This window comes from Taudactylus pleione, unplaced genomic scaffold (assembly GCF_031769625.1).
Source record: "Taudactylus pleione unplaced genomic scaffold, aTauple2 ptg001168l, whole genome shotgun sequence".
NCBI classification, from domain to species: Eukaryota; Metazoa; Chordata; class Amphibia; order Anura; family Myobatrachidae; genus Taudactylus; species Taudactylus pleione.
Genome location: NW_028285569.1, coordinates 888,575 through 904,568, shown reverse-complemented (window position 1 = coordinate 904,568; position 15,994 = coordinate 888,575). Strand labels below are relative to the sequence as shown.

The following is a 15,994-nucleotide window of genomic DNA, read 5'->3' as shown; positions in this document are numbered from 1 at the left end:
AGGAGGTTTGGACTTGGCTGCATTCGACACGCAGGTCACAACCCTCCGACTTGGGGTCTGATTCAGCAAGAACGCAAAGGAGAGAATGCAAGCACTTGGCCGATGAGATCGGGTTAGGGTATGCAGACTACACGCAGTGTGTATGCAGACCCTTACAATTTTGATTGACAGGAAGTTCCGTTTGTGGGTTGTGATGGGGGGTGGTCAGGCGAATGTAGGCGTGCCTTTGTGTTGGGATGCCATTATAGGGGCATGCATAATTAAGGCAGTGCTGCGACATACGCAGCCATACCGTAAGCTGTACACAGGAAGCGGCCAAAATCTGCGGCCGCTCAGGTCAACCACTATTGTTCATATGAGTCTGATGGTTCTCGATGTTACCGATGTTTACACTATCTTGCATACTGATCAGGCTGTTAGTAAAGGGAGATGGGCGGCTGAATGTGGGGCTGGGCGTCTGCATCTTGTGCTGCAGTCTCCGTGCGTATGCATTGATTAGCATATTCTCACGGCGTCCAGGTGCGTGCGTCTGCTAGCATGCGTTCCTTGCTGAATCAGTCCCTTGGTTCCCTAATACAGGTGCTGGTGTTCTCTGGATAGGAGTAGAGTACGGTAAAGATGTACAGCATAGTCGACAAGCTGGGTCAGAACCAAATGGACAAGATGGTACCAGGTATCAAAGGATAGTCTAGGGTCAAAACCAGAATACCAAGCGCAGTACCAGGGAGGAGACAGAGTCAGGTCACAAACAAATCCAAGGTCAGGAACAAGCAGTAGTATCACAGGTAAGAACGTTGGAGTAAGGAGTGGGAGCCTATACTCTGGAACCAGAGTGTCCTCAGGAACCTCCTTATATAAGAGGAGACTTGAATTTGGTGCCTTTTGACATGAGCAAAGTTGCATAAGCGAGCATTGCGGTTGTATACTCTCTGCTGTGCCTGCTGGGCCTGTTCCAAGTGCTCTCTTACTATCGGCACCACAGCAGCTATTCTTTCTTGCATTTGAGAAACATGCTCAATAACTGTTTTTTATGGACTGGACGGCCCCTCCCATGTCTCTTTCGCAATGTCAAGTAACCCCCTTGGATGTCTCCCGTACAATAAATCAAAAGGGGAAAACCCTTTGGAGGATTTGGGAACCTCTCTTATGGCCAACAGCAAATAAGGTAACAAGTAATTCCAGTCTCTACCATCTTTGGGCCTGATTCAGACCCACTCGCGAGCGGCTGTCCGCTCGCAAGTGGGTCGATGTTCTGGACTGAGCATGCGCACGACGGAGGGAGCTCCGCCGTGCGCATGTGCCAGACGCGACGAGCGAAGGAAAGTCCTTCGCTCGTTGTGTCCGATCAAAGGGGGCGTGCTGTCAATGTTGATTGACAGCACGCCCCCTTTGGTAGGCGTGCCGGGGGCATGCCTCCCTGACGGGGGCGTTCCCACGGGAACGCCTCCCGTCAAAAGCCGGCCCACTGACATCACTAGTGATGTCAGTGGGAGTGATTTTGGCTCTGATAGAGCCAAAATCACTCCGGAGCTTGCGGTTGAAAACCTCAACCGCAAGCTCCGGCTCGCAATTTCGATGGTCGCGATGGTCTCGACCATCGCGGCCATCAAAATGCACGCTCGTATAGCCTGTGGGTGGTGACCCACAGCTATACGAGCGTCCAGAAGGACGCTCCATTTTCATGGAGGCCGGCCCTCATTCAGAGCGTGCGCTCTGCTCAGAGCGTACGGCTCTGAATGAGGGCCTTTGTCCACTACTTTCCTTAGCATGTGTTTTAAAGTTTTATTAAACCTCTCCACTAATCCATCGGCCTGGGGATGGTACTGGGGGTGTTCTTAATTATCACGCTCTGCATTCTCTAGTTCGCCAATCATACTAGAAAAAGGGAACATCTCTGACTCTGCTACTACGTCAGTAACCCTCTCAAACGAGTCAGGGTGGTTTACCTCTGTGCAAAATTGGCTTTCCCACAACTTCCAGAAGTGAGCAAAGTCCCTCCCCAATATTGCATCATACATTAAGCCCTGTACCAAACCCACAGAGACTATCGTGGAACCACATGGTGTTTCTATGTTCACTTCTGCAGTAACATAATACCAGGTATCCCCATGTATGCAGGTCACACCAACAGTTTTCCCCTTACGCTTCAAGGGGTTCACAAATTCAGCTTTCATACAGTAAGTCTAACCAGGCTACCAGAATCTAACAGAGTCTCTACTCGGTTGCCTTCTACAGTGAGTATACACATGTGCTTATCTGTCTCAACCTGCCGGTCAGCAGTACAGGCTGGTTGTGCAAAGAAAGACATCCTGCAGTCGACATGAGCAGTATCACATTGCATAGGTTCAGAGGTAAGCGAACAATTAGCCGCAATATGGCCAAAATCACCACATCAGAAACATTGAATTACATTAACATCTAGTCTTTTATGGGGTAGAAACCTTCCTGGCCTGGCTGGCCCATCTCCAGGTTCCACCCCCCCAGTCTTGAGTACATTCCACTGCCCAGCACCCTTCTCCCCTGGAACAGTCTTACCAGTGTCAATGGGAGTTCGCCAATGCGCCATCGGGGTTTGGTGGGGCACACATAAGCTCCTCAGCTACCACGTACCTCTCCACCAGTTCAACTAGCTGGTCTGCGGACTTAGGGTCTGCATGGCTCACCCACTTGCGCAGAGACGCAGGTAGCGATCACAGATACCGGTCCATCATGACTCTTTCCACAATCTGTGGTCCTGTCAGCGTCTCGGGCTGCAGCCATTTTGTGGTTAGATGGACGAGGTCATGCATCTGTGAGCGTGGAAGTTTTTCTATTTGGAACTCCCAGCGTTGGACTCTTCGGGCCCGAACAAATGAGGTGACTCCCAAGTGGGTTAGAATCTCCCATTTTAACTTTTGCATAGTCCTTGGCATCATCCAGGCATAAATCATAGTAGGCCTTTTGTGGTTCTCCAGACAGGAAGGGTGACACAAGACTTGTCCACTGCTCTTTAGGCCACTTCTCTCTTTCGGCGGTTCTTTCTAAGGCCATAAGGTACGCCTCCACATTATCACACTGGGTCATCTTTTGCAGAAAGTGACTGGCCCGTATGGTCTGTGTTAGTTAGAAGAGCAGGGGAAGCATCTCCAGACCGGACTACAAGCTGTTGTACCACCTCTTTTATGGCCTGGCTGTTTTCCGCTATGGCCTGGCGGGTTTCCTCAATGGTGACTAGTTGTTGCCTCTGGTCTGCCTCCAAGGCCAATAGTTGCACTTGGGTGGATTCCTGCTGAGCTCTGGTAGCTTCCTGCTGAGCCCTGGTAGCTTCTTGCTGAATTTTGTTAGTTTCCTGCTGAGCTCTGGTAGCTTCTTGCTGAGCTGCTGTAGCTTGGAACAAGGTTTTAACAATGTCCTCCATGTTGTCTTTAGGGGTAGGCTGAAAGCAGAATCTGGCCTCTCTGAGCATCTGCTGACACCACCTTCATGGATTTCACAACTTCGATTCTGTCCCTTTAAATTTTAAAGGGAAATTTTTTCTTGCTGCAAACTTCAGTGTGTGATTGCCCGCACTCTCCACCAAAGGTGACACAGTCAGGATAGGGGTCCCTCTCCTGGGGTAGATGGACTCCCTCTTTACACACAGAGCATCCGTAGAAACAGTATACAAGTCTGGGGTTCTCGTACAAACTGGTTGGTGCCAGTCTTTATTGTGCCAAATGAATATAAACATAAACAAAACATAAACATAAGTCCTAGCCCGGCTGGGCACTAGCTACACAGCAGATTCCCTCTCTATAACAATGGTAGGGCCTATTGCCCTCACCATCAACAAAACATGTGCACAGTACTTACAAGGAAAGTAACTACGTGTCTCTGAACAGGCTAGTCTGCCTGCTCTCCCAGGTGTGAGACTCTCAGCCACAAACAAACCCAGCTCATATTAGCCATTTCCAGCTGCAAGTCCTAATGAGCCTGTTACCAGGCTGAAAGTCCCACAACCTGGAGTGGCCTGTGGATGGAGCCCTCCCTCTCCTCACATCCACACCCTTAGGACCCAAACCGGCATTTCTCTAAAGCCGACATTTCTAGTCTGTTTTTCCCAAACAGACTTCTCCTGGGGGTTTCAGAACACATATGACAGGAACCTAGAACATACTTAGAATCCATTTCACACTTCTCCAGTGCTTCTGTCACAGTAGTATATGTATGTAGTAGTATATGTAGTAAATGTATGTAGTAGTACATTTATGTAGTAGTATATGTATGTAGTAGTATATGTATGTAGTACATGTATGTAGTAGTATATGCATGTAGTAATATGAATCTTCAAACATAAATGAAACCGAAATGCCAGTTTTCCTACCCGTGACATATACATAATAACATGAAATATCTAGAAATTGTTGTTACATGGCTTAGAAATACATTGATATGAATCTGTTACTACTTAGCATGAAGAGAATAGTGTTGCTATAAAGATTTTCCTACAGTGTAACCATTACATTATATTACATACCAATCCATGGGGTAATAAAGTAGTAGCCAAAGTTTTCCTTCGGATCTGTAGGGAAGAACAATCTCATATCAGCAGTGTCATCACCTTAAATTGTATAAGAGCAATGATATAGCAGCAGTGTCATCACCTTACACTGTATAAGAGCAATGATATAGCAGCAGTGTCATCACCTTACATTGTATAAGAGCAATGATATCTCACAGCACTGTCATCACCTTACATTGTATAAGAGCAGTGATATAACAGCAGTGTCATCACATTACATTGTATAAGAGCAATGATATAGCAGCAGTGTCATCACCTTACACTGTATAAGAGCAATGATATAGCAGCACTGTCATCACCTTACATTGTATAAGAGCAATGATACAGCAGCACTGTCATCACCTTACATTGTATAAGAGCAATGATATAGCAGCAGTGTCATCACCTTACACTGTATAAGAGCAATGATATAGCAGCAGTGTCATCACCTTACACTGTATAAGAGCAATGATATAGCAGCAGTGTCATCACCTTACATTGTATAATAGCAATGATATAGCAGCAGTGTCATCACCTTACATTGTATAAGAGCAATGATATCGCACAGCACTGTCATCACCTTACATTGTATAAGAGCAGTGATATAACAGCAGTGTCATCACATTACATTGTATAAGAGCAATGATATAGCAGCAGTGTCATCACCTTACACTGTATAAGAGCAATGATATAGCAGCACTGTCATCACCTTACATTGTATAACAGCAATGATACAGCAGCACTGTCATCACCTTACATTGTATAAGAGCAATGATATAGCAGCAGTGTCATCACCTTACACTGTATAAGAGCAATGATATAGCAGCAGTGTCATCACCTTACATTGTATAAGAGCAATGATATAGCAGCAGTGTCATCACCTTACATTGTATAAGAGCAATGATATAGCAGCACTGTCATCACCTTACATTGTATAAGAGCAATGATATAGCAGCACTGTCATCACCTTACATTGTATAAGAGCAATGATATAGCAGCAGTGTCATCACCTTACATTGTATAAGAGCAATGATATAGCAGCACTGTCATCACCTTACATTGTATAAGAGCAATGATATAGCAGCACTGTCATCACCTTACATTGTATAACAGCAATGATATAGCAGCAGTGTCATCACCTTACATTGTATAAGAGCAATGATACAGCAGCAGTGTCATCACCTTAAATTGTATAAGAGCAATGATACAGCAGCAGTGTCATCACCTTACATTGTATAAGAGTAATGATATAACAGCAGTGTCATCACCTTACATTGTATAAGAGCAATGATATAGCAGCACTGTCATCACCTTACATTGTATAAGAGCAATGATATAGCAGCACTGTCATCACCTTACATTGTATAAGAGCAATGATATAGCAGCAGTGTCATCACCTTACATTGTATAAGAGCAATGATATAGCAGCAGTGTCATCAACGTACATTGTATAAGAGCAATGATATAGCAGCAGTGTCATCACCTTACATTGTATAAGAGCAATGATATAGCAGCACTGTCATCACCTTACATTGTATAAGAGCAATGATACAGCAGCACTGTCATCACCTTTCATTGTATAATAGCAATGATACAGCAGCAGTGTCATCACCTTACACTGTATAAGAGCAATGATATAGCAGCACTGTCATCACCTTACATTGTATAAGAGCAATGATACAGCAGCACTGTCATCACCTTACATTGTATAACAGCAATGATATAGCAGCAGTGTCATCACCTTACATTGTATAAGAGCAATGATACAGCAGCAGTGTCATCACCTTAAATTGTATAAGAGCAATGATACAGCAGCAGTGTCATCACCTTACATTGTATAAGAGCAATGATATAACAGCAGTGTCATCACCTTACATTGTATAAGAGCAATGATATAGCAGCACTGTCATCACCTTACATTGTATAAGAGCAATGATATAGCAGCAGTGTCATCACCTTACATTGTATAAGAGCAATGATATAGCAGCAGTGTCATCACCGTACATTGTATAAGAGCAATGATATAGCAGCAGTGTCATCACCTTACATTGTATAAGAGCAATGATATAGCAGCACTGTCATCACCTTACATTGTATAAGAGCAATGATACAGCAGCACTGTCATCACCTTTCATTGTATAATAGCAATGATACAGCAGCAGTGTCATCACCTTACACTGTATAAGAGCAATGATACAGCAGCAGTGTCATCACCTTACACTGTATAAGAGCAATGATATCGCAGCAGTGTCATCACCTTTCATTGTGTAAGAGCAATGATATAGCAGCAGTGTCATCACCTTACATTGTATAAGATCAATGATATAGCAGCAGTGTCATCACCTTACATTGTATAAGAGCAATGATATAGCAGCACTGTCATCACCTTACATTGTATAAGAGCAATGATATAGCAGCAGTGTCATCACCTTACATTGTATAAGAGCAATGATACAGCAGCAGTGTCATCACCTTACACTGTATAAGAGCAATGATACAGCAGCACTGTCATCACCTTACATTGTATAAGAGCAATGATACAGCAGCACTGTCATCACCTTACATTGTATAAGAGCAATGATATAGCAGCAGTGTCATCACCTTACATTGTATAAGAGCAATGATATAGCAGCAGTGTCATCACCTTACATTGTATAAGAGCAATGATATAGTAGCAGTGTCATCACTATAAGAGCAATGATACAGCAGCAGTGTCATCACCTTACATTGTATAAGAGCAATGATATAACAGCAGTGTCATCACCTTACATTGTATAAGAGCAAATGGAGGAGACTGCGGTATGTCTGATGCTTTTCTGTGGCCTCACTTGTGGGAGAGAACCAATTACTATAATTATCATTCTCCTTACCTGGTGCAGGTGAGCAATGTCAGCCATCTGCACATAATTCACTAGTGCACTGACCTATGGGCATACATAAGCACAGGAGCCCTGCCCTAATGATACGTGTAAAGTATGTTCCTTACATGACCCGCTTACTATGGCCACATGTTAGTTTTGCAGGTAACATGTGATGCAGCAGCTGATGATGATGATGAAAGGTCTGTATATAACTCATTCTGATCCATTCTCATTTCTCCCCTTTCCCATCTCTCCTGTATGTTGTGGCACCGGCCGCACTACCCTTGCTACGGCCCTGTGTCTGCTACCGGCCTGCGCACATTCACCACCTATTCCTTTCTCACCTTCAGTCTCCATTAATGAGCTCAGTTTTCCAATTACTCAACTACTTTGCCGCCTAACTTTTTTCTTCCTTTAAACTGAACTATCCACTGCTCTAGAGAATTACAACCTTCAATAGACATCCCTACAGGCACTGGCCCCTATATACTCCTCACTCTTTCATCATTTGGCAATTTTTCCTAGTGGACTTCGTCTCCCGCCCATTGTGGTAAAAATCCAATCTCTGTGCAGTTTCCAGCTACTTAACCTCTGTCTTCCCAGTCTCTGACATCATCTTCTTTTCCTTATACCTCAACTTGCCTCCTGCAGCCAAAACCGAGCACATACAGTGACACCTATACAGCTGTCACAAACTCACGGATGGATTGTGGATGCTACCCATATTCAGGGGATTGGCTAGACCTATTCCTGAGGCGTGGAGTCTAATCTGCCGGCGGTTTTCACCAGGGACCCTCGCAAGAAGCTTTGGACTTGACTGCGTCCGACACACAGGTCGTGGCCCTCAGGTTAGGTTTCCCTATACAGGTGCTGGCAAACTTGGTTGGAATGCAGAAGACTTTAGCATAGTCGACGAGCCGGGTCAGAACCAAATGGACGAGATGGTACCAGGGAGCAGACGTAAACTGGTCACTGGGAGAAGCCGAGGTCAGAACCAGATATCGACATGGAACCAGGGGTTGAGCAGAATCAGAGTCACGAACAAAGCCAAGGTCAGAACCGATATTCAGGATATGCACAGGAAACAGGAAAGCTGGAGTATTGTAATGGAGCCTATACTCTGGCACTGGAGTGCTCCCAGGAACTGTCTTATATAGGTCAGAGTTCAATTTGGCCCCCAATCAGCACTTTCCTATTTTGTGTCTGTCACTTTAAATGTCTTAGCATAGCGGCGCGCGCACTCCTATTGAAGCTGTGGCTGCCTGCACACAGCCGCCAGAGAAGGAGGAGAACTACTGGCAGCAGGCGACGGGGATCTCCCATCCGCTGTCCCATGCCAGCCCAGACTCCAGCGCCACTGAACCAGGTAAGAGGGACCTGGACTCGGCTGCACTGTGACATTACCCCCCCTTCTAGGGGTGGGCACCGAACACCCCATAAACTGCTTACCTGGGAACTTTTGATGAAACTTTTGAAGGAGTTGAGGTGCATGAATATCTGAAGCCTTAACCCAACAACGATCTTCTGGACCATATCCTTTCCAGACTACCAGAAATTTAACTGAACCCCGGGACATTCTGGAGTCCAAAATCTGTTCAACTTCATACTCCTCTTGGTGATCTACTGGAATTGCGAAAGGAGGATTGAAATGTCTCGAATATCAATTGAACACCAGAGGTTTGAGGAGAGAGATATGAAATACGTTGGGAATCTTGAGAGTACCAGGAAGTTTTTGACAAATAGCCACTGGATTGATTACCTGAAGAATCTGAAAAGGCCCAATGAATCTGGGAGCAAATTTCATGGTGGGGACTTTCAATCGCATGTGTTTAGTAGATAACCAAACTTTGAGACAATGAGCAGTTTTGAGATAGGTGAGATTCTTGTGATCAGTAAAAACCATGACCGAAAATTTTGCCCCTTCCAACAGATATCTCCACTCCTGCAAAGCCAGTTTGATGGCTAAAAATTCCTTATCCCCGACTGCATAGTTCTTCTCCGGAGCTGAGAATTTATGGGAAAAGAAACCACAAGAGTACCATTTGCCTCCTTCATCCTTTTGGGACAAGACCGCCCAACACCAATCGTAGAAGCGTCCACTTCTAGGAAGAATGGTTGATCACAGTTGGGTTGTCTTAGAATGGGAGCTGAAGTGAAACATTGCTTTAATTTGACAAATGCTTCTTCTGCTTCCTGTGGCCAATCCCTGGTATCCTGACCTTTCTTGGTGAGTGCAGTGATGGGGGCTGCAATGGTTGAATAGTTCCTGTTAAACTGACGGTAGAAATTGCAGAAACCAAGGAAGCATTGAATTGCCTTTAGTCCTGTTGGACGAGGCAAGCTAATGATGGCGGAGATTTTCTCTGGGTTCATCTGGGGACTTGAACCTGATATAATATACCCCAAGAATTTTAACTACAGTATGTTTGGTCAATGGAGCATATTTCTAATTTGCAGTAGAGCTGATTATTGCGAAGCCGGGATAAAACTTCACAGACATGCTTGCGATGACTTGCCAAATCTTTGAAAAATATCAAGATATACAACTGCATACTGGTGCAATAGATCTCGAAAAATATGGTTCATGTATTTCTGAAAAACTGCAGATGCATTACTTAAACCAAATGGCATGACCAGGTACTCGTAGTGTCCATCTCGAGTGTTAAAGGCAGTCTTCCACTAGTCTCCTTCTTGGATTCTAATCAAATTGTATGCCTCACGAAGATCTAATTTAGTAAACATCTTCGAACCTTTTATTCGATCAAAAAGTTTAGATATTAGGGGCAGGGGATACCGATCTTTGATAGTGATTGCATTCAAACCCCGATAGTCAATACACGGTCTCAACCATCCATCTTTCTTCTTAACAAAGAAAACGCCGGGCCATGCAGGCAACTTGGATTCTTGGATAAACCCACGTTCGAGATTCTCTTTGATGTAATCAGTTACTGCCTGGGTCTCTGAAAGCGACAGGGGAAACACTCATCCGCGGGGAGGCATTATCCCTGGCAATAACTCTATGGCACAGTCCCACTCCCGATGGGCAGGAAGAATCTCAGCAGCATTTTTACTGAAAACATCCCTGAAGGACTGGTACGGGAGCAGTCAGAGAGTCACTCGAGACGATGTTCGTATTCTGGATAACCCAGTGTGGTGGTCGGATTAAAGGCAGACAATTGATGAACACTGAGGTCCCCATGACAAAATTTGGGGTTCCTTCCAGTCTAATGTAGGAGCATGCTTGCGTAACCATGGAAGACCCAGGATAATCCGACTGTCAGCTGATGAAATTATGTAAAAGGAAATTGACTCTTTGTGAAGGGCGCCCACTTGCATGGTAATTTCTGGAGTTGATGGTGACCAAAGGAAGTTTGTTCCCGTCTACCCCTATGATACTGAGTGGACTTTGTAGGGGCAAACTATGGATCCCTAACTCCTGCACTTCTTTGGCAGTAATGAAATTACCATCGGCACATGAATCCAGGAAGGCCTTAAGCGTCTTGGTGGGTTTCTCTAGTAGTAAGATCAAATTGATTGCAAACTGTGTTTTTTTTTCAATTGGGGTGTGCTGGAGTGCACCTAAGCTGACCACCCCTCGACCAGTTAGGCTTTGTCGTTTCCCGGACGTTAAGGACACTGAAGGAGACGATGATCCGGATCTCCGCAGTACAGGCACAGATTATTTTTTAATCTTCTTTCTCTTTCCCCAACTGGCAAGCGTGATTTCCCAATCTGCACTGGTTCCTCAGAAGATTCTGCCGGCGCAGTGAAACGGGGTGCAAGCTTGAAGCTAAAGCGCCGGGATTGCTCCCGCTATCGGGTTCTCTCTCTGTGGCGCTGGTCAATGCGGATGCATAAAGAGATTACATCACCCACAGATGTAGGCAACTCTCTGGATGTTAGAACGTCTTTGATTTGCTTGAAAAGTCCTTGCATAAAAGCCGCCACTAGAGCTTCATTGTTCCATCCTAATTTGGAAGCAAGGGTTCAGAACTGTACTGTGTATTGTCCTGCAGTCTGGTTTCCCTGTTTTAGTTGCAGAATAGTTGATGAAGCAGACGATACCCTGCCGGGCTCATTGAATACTTTCTGAAGGCTTCCAGAAACTTAGAGCTGTCATTAACCACAGGATCATTCCTCTCCCACAGTGGAGACGGCCAGGCAATAGCCTGTCCGGACAGCAAGGAAATAACGTAGGCCACTTTGGTTCTCTCTGAAGCAAAGTTTGCCGCTTGAATTTCAAATTGAATTGAGCACTGATTCAAGAAACCTCGACCAATCTTGGGCTCCCCATCATATTTGGAGGGATTTGGAATTCGCAATGGTGCGGATGCCCCTGCCACTGGAACGGACACTGCAGACGGTGCTGGCAACTGTACAGGAGGAGGATGCAAACTGCCCACTTGTTGCATTAAAATTTGCAGGCACTGCATGATTTGGGTTTGATCTCGTTCTTGCTTTTCCACTTGACTGAGCAAATTCTCCAGTAAGTCGCATGGTGAGGGATTACCAGCAGCATCCATATTTGGGCCAGAGTATTCTGTCACAAACTCACGGACGGATTGTGGATGCTACCCGTATTCAGGGAATTGGCTAGACCTATTCCTGAGGCGCGGAGTCTAATGTGCCAGCGGTTTTCACCAGGGACCCTCGCAAGAAGGTTTGGACTTGGCTGCGTCTGACACAGGTCGCGGTCCTCAGGTTAGGTTTCCCTATACAGGTGCTGGCGAACTTGGTTGGAATGCAGAAGACTTTAGCGTAGTCGACAAGCCAGGTCAGAACCAAATGGACGAGATGGTACCAGGGAGCAGGCGTAAACTAGTCACAGGGAGAAGCCGAGGTTAGAATCGGATATCGACACGGAACCAGGGGTTGAGCAGAATCAGAGTCACGAACAAAGCCAAAGTCAGAACCGATAATCAGGATATGCACAGGAACGCTGGAGTATGGTAATGGAGCCTATACTCTGGCACTGGAGTGCTCCCAGGAACTTCCTTATATAGGTCAGAGTTCAATTTGGCCCCCAATCAGCACTTTCCTATTTTGTGTCTGTCACTTTAAATGTCTTAGCATAGCAGTGCGCGCGCTCCTATTGAAGCCGCGGCTGCCTGCACATAGCCGCCGGAGAAGGAGGAGAACTACTGACAGCGGGTGCCGGGGATCTCCCACCCGATGTCCCACGCCAGCCCGGACCCCAGTGCCACCTAACCAGGTAAGAGGGACCTGGACTCAGCACCACTGTGACAACAGCTTTGGCACTTTTCTAAGCTTCAGTTGAACCACTATTCTCTTCTATTTGTAACCTGTCCTTTCCTAATGCTGTTGTCTCATTCTATGACAATACACTCATTGCAGACAGTTACAAAGCAGCTCCAACCAATAAAGCACTATCCCTGATGATCCAAACCTCAACCAAATCCACCCACTGCTAGCAAAAGTGTTCCCATACTGCTGAGCTACAATAACTTCCTCCATTATAAATGTATCCTCTCTTCCTAATATACTGTGCTCTCTCTTGTCATACAGACATATGTTAGAGCCCTAATATCCAACCAACCCCCATTACCTCTTTGCCACATGTAACTTTCTTCTCTGCCTACCCCACCACTCTCACCTTCCCTCACTGCTCATGACTTTTCCACTAACTTCAAAGCAAAATTGACACCACACACCAAGATAACTCCTTTTGTTAGATTCATATCTCCACATCCACCTTCATCACTACTACAGTACCATGCCTGCCCTCACGTCTTTCTCTCCCATTACTGAAGGCAACGTTTTCACACTTCTCATGTCCTCTTCCCTTGGGAACCGCTCACTTGATCCTGTCCAATCCCATCTTCTCCATGTCCTCCTCACTTGCTGACACCTAGCTCATCTCTTTCACCTGTCCCTTTCCACTAACACCTTCCACCTTCAAGCATGCACTCATCTCTCCCATCCTGAACAAACCAATTCTACCTTACCAATGTTCTCCTCCCCTTTGCTTCTAGGCCTGTTGAGCAGCTTGTATACAGCTACGTAATAAACTTTCTCTCCACTCTCTCTTCTTGACACTCAACAATTGTGCTCCCACCCTCTAGTCACCACCTAGACTGCCCTCCCTAAAGGGACCAATGATGGACTCACAGCTAAATGTAATGGTCCATACTTCTATAAGTTGACCACTGTCTCAGCACACTTCACTCCCTTGGTCTTTGCATTATTCTCTCCTGGGTCACCTCATACTTTGCTGAAATCTCCTTCAGTGTTTTTAATATTAACACAGCCTCAGCCTGTCCTTCAGACCCTCTATCTGTTGGGGCACCTCATGACTTTACCCTGGGGTCTGCTTTTCTCTATACCTATCCTCTCTATGCACTCATGCACTACTACAGCCTCCGCTACCACCTCTATGCTGACAATACAAAATCTACTTCTCTGCTCTCTTATCACGTGTGTCTTACTGACTCTCTGCCATCTCCACATAGATGTCCCAACACTCCCTAATGCTCCATACATCCAACATGGAACTCCTCTTCTATTCCCCTCCTAGTGTTCCAACTCCTCCTCGAGTCTCCCTGTTGACACTATTACTATCTATCCTGTTCCCTGAGCTGCTGTCCTGATGTCATCCTGGACTCCACCCTCAGCCTCACCCCACACAGCCAGTTCTATGCCCTGACTTTGGAAACATTTTTCTATGCCCTATTTTTTGGAAACATTGCCAAAATACACCTTTTTGTCACACAGGACATTACCAGCACCCTTATCCATTCTATCATCTCCTGTCTTGACTTCTACAAATTCCTGCTAGCTGGCCTCCCCCTCATCCCTATACATCACTATACAAGCCTGGGTAATGTACAGGACATGGAAGACACATTTTCTTTCCAAGACTGAAGGACAGAGAAAGAGGAAGAGCTGAGGAAAGATGGCAGTACATAGATACAGAGCAACTCATAGAGAAAGTTGGAAAATGAGCCGGGATCTACAGGGGATGTTATACAAGTAAATATTCACGTTAATGTGTCTTCTGGTATAAAACATCAATCACAACAAAATAAAACGGTGCCTGCAGGCTAATAAATGACGGCTCTTACCCTGTCTGGACAGAATGGCCTTAGCATAGTCAGGGTGGCATACAATTAAAGATGCAAAGAAATTTCCCAGCCACAATGGATAACCGTATGGATACTGCTTAGCATAACCAGCTATGACTTCCAAGTCTTTTCCATCCCCATGGAACTGCGGGCCAAATAGAGAGAGACAGATTTATAATACAATATCTGTACAATAGTACTCTGTGCTAATAAAGGAAAATCTATGCATTGTGTTTCCTGTGTATTTTTTATTATTATTTTTTTCTTTTCTTTTTTCACAAAAAAACAAACAAAACACATTAATGTAATACAATATAATCAAAAATGTTAAAAAAAAGTATTCAAAGCAGCTTATAATGATTATCTGGTACTGGACCATGAGGGGATTTCAAATGATTTCATAATGTGTTCTATGGTTGCAGAATCCAAGGTTTCAATATAACGTCCCCATTTGCCGTAAAAATGAGTAATGCCCTTCTCTATGTTAGATAATGTAGCTCTTCAGTCAAAATATAATATTTGAAGTAACATTGCTTTTAGTGTACTTAGAAACGGTGGAGAAGACATTTTTTTAGTAACTGTAGTCACCAGGGTAACAAAAGGTATAATATCTTTATGAGTGGGACTTAAGTTATGGTCTCATTGAATGTGAACATGAATGATAGATGATATAGACGATGCTACCTTATTCCCGAATGTCCGTATTTTTTGGTATTCCCAGAATTGAAGAAAAAAGCTCGATACATTGTAATTACATATCAAACATGATGCAGATTCGCCCAATATCATATGTCTCCTCTGTGACATATGATAATGTGATATACAAGCTCTCTGTAAAGTTGTATAATGCACCTCTTGAAGCAAAGCTGAATGTAATATAGACATAGTTTTATCAACGTGTACAATTAAATGATTGGGGGACAAGTCTGGGCCCAATTAACCCTGCCACTTGGAGGTTAATTTACTGTATCCCAGAGCTTAATAGATGTATTTTTCATTAAATCAGCAGTTAAATAATGAGTTTTATAGGGTATAGTACCCAGAGAACAGATTAGAGTCATTAAAGGATCCTGGCCAGGGGAAGAGGAGACCCTGGCAGTAACAGATTAGATAAAATGTCGAGCTTTCAAATACATAAAACAAATGTGATTGCAGGAGAACATATCTCTCAGATAAAAAGGAAAAGGACATCAGTCTGCCGCCCGGATCAAACGCATTACGTATCCCTTATTGCTCCCCATCCAAGAGTGATAAGTATCTATAAAAAGAATGATTTGTCTGGTTTGTAGATATTTGTAGAAGGGGAATGTTTTTTTCCAGAATTCTGATTAATTTTCTTTATTGAAGGGTTCTTGAGAATAAAGGTTCTCTTATCCTACAGGAGGACCTACCATCTTGCCCTAGTTTCTGGCTTTTGAACCTCCTATAAAGACCTCAGGTGCTTTTTAAGAAAAATCTACTGTGTCATCCCAGTGCATTGGAGATCTGCTACTGACCCTTCCATGAAAGAGTGGTGCGCTCAGCTTGACCAT

The 15,994-nt window shown here is 44.5% G+C and overlaps 1 protein-coding gene across 1 annotated transcript in view; it reads right to left on the bottom strand.

The window, feature by feature from the left end:
• Positions 1-15,994, bottom strand: part of LOC148453344 (cytochrome P450 4A4-like) — a 180,329-nt gene that overhangs the window by 61,581 nt on the left and 102,754 nt on the right. Inside the window, exons 2-3 of the mRNA XM_088462255.1 lie at positions 14,463-14,607; positions 4,496-4,540 (exon numbers count right to left, since the gene is read on the bottom strand). Of these exons, the coding sequence (XP_088318381.1) occupies positions 4,496-4,540; positions 14,463-14,607 (190 nt within the window). The remainder of the gene's footprint in view (positions 1-4,495; positions 4,541-14,462; positions 14,608-15,994) is intronic.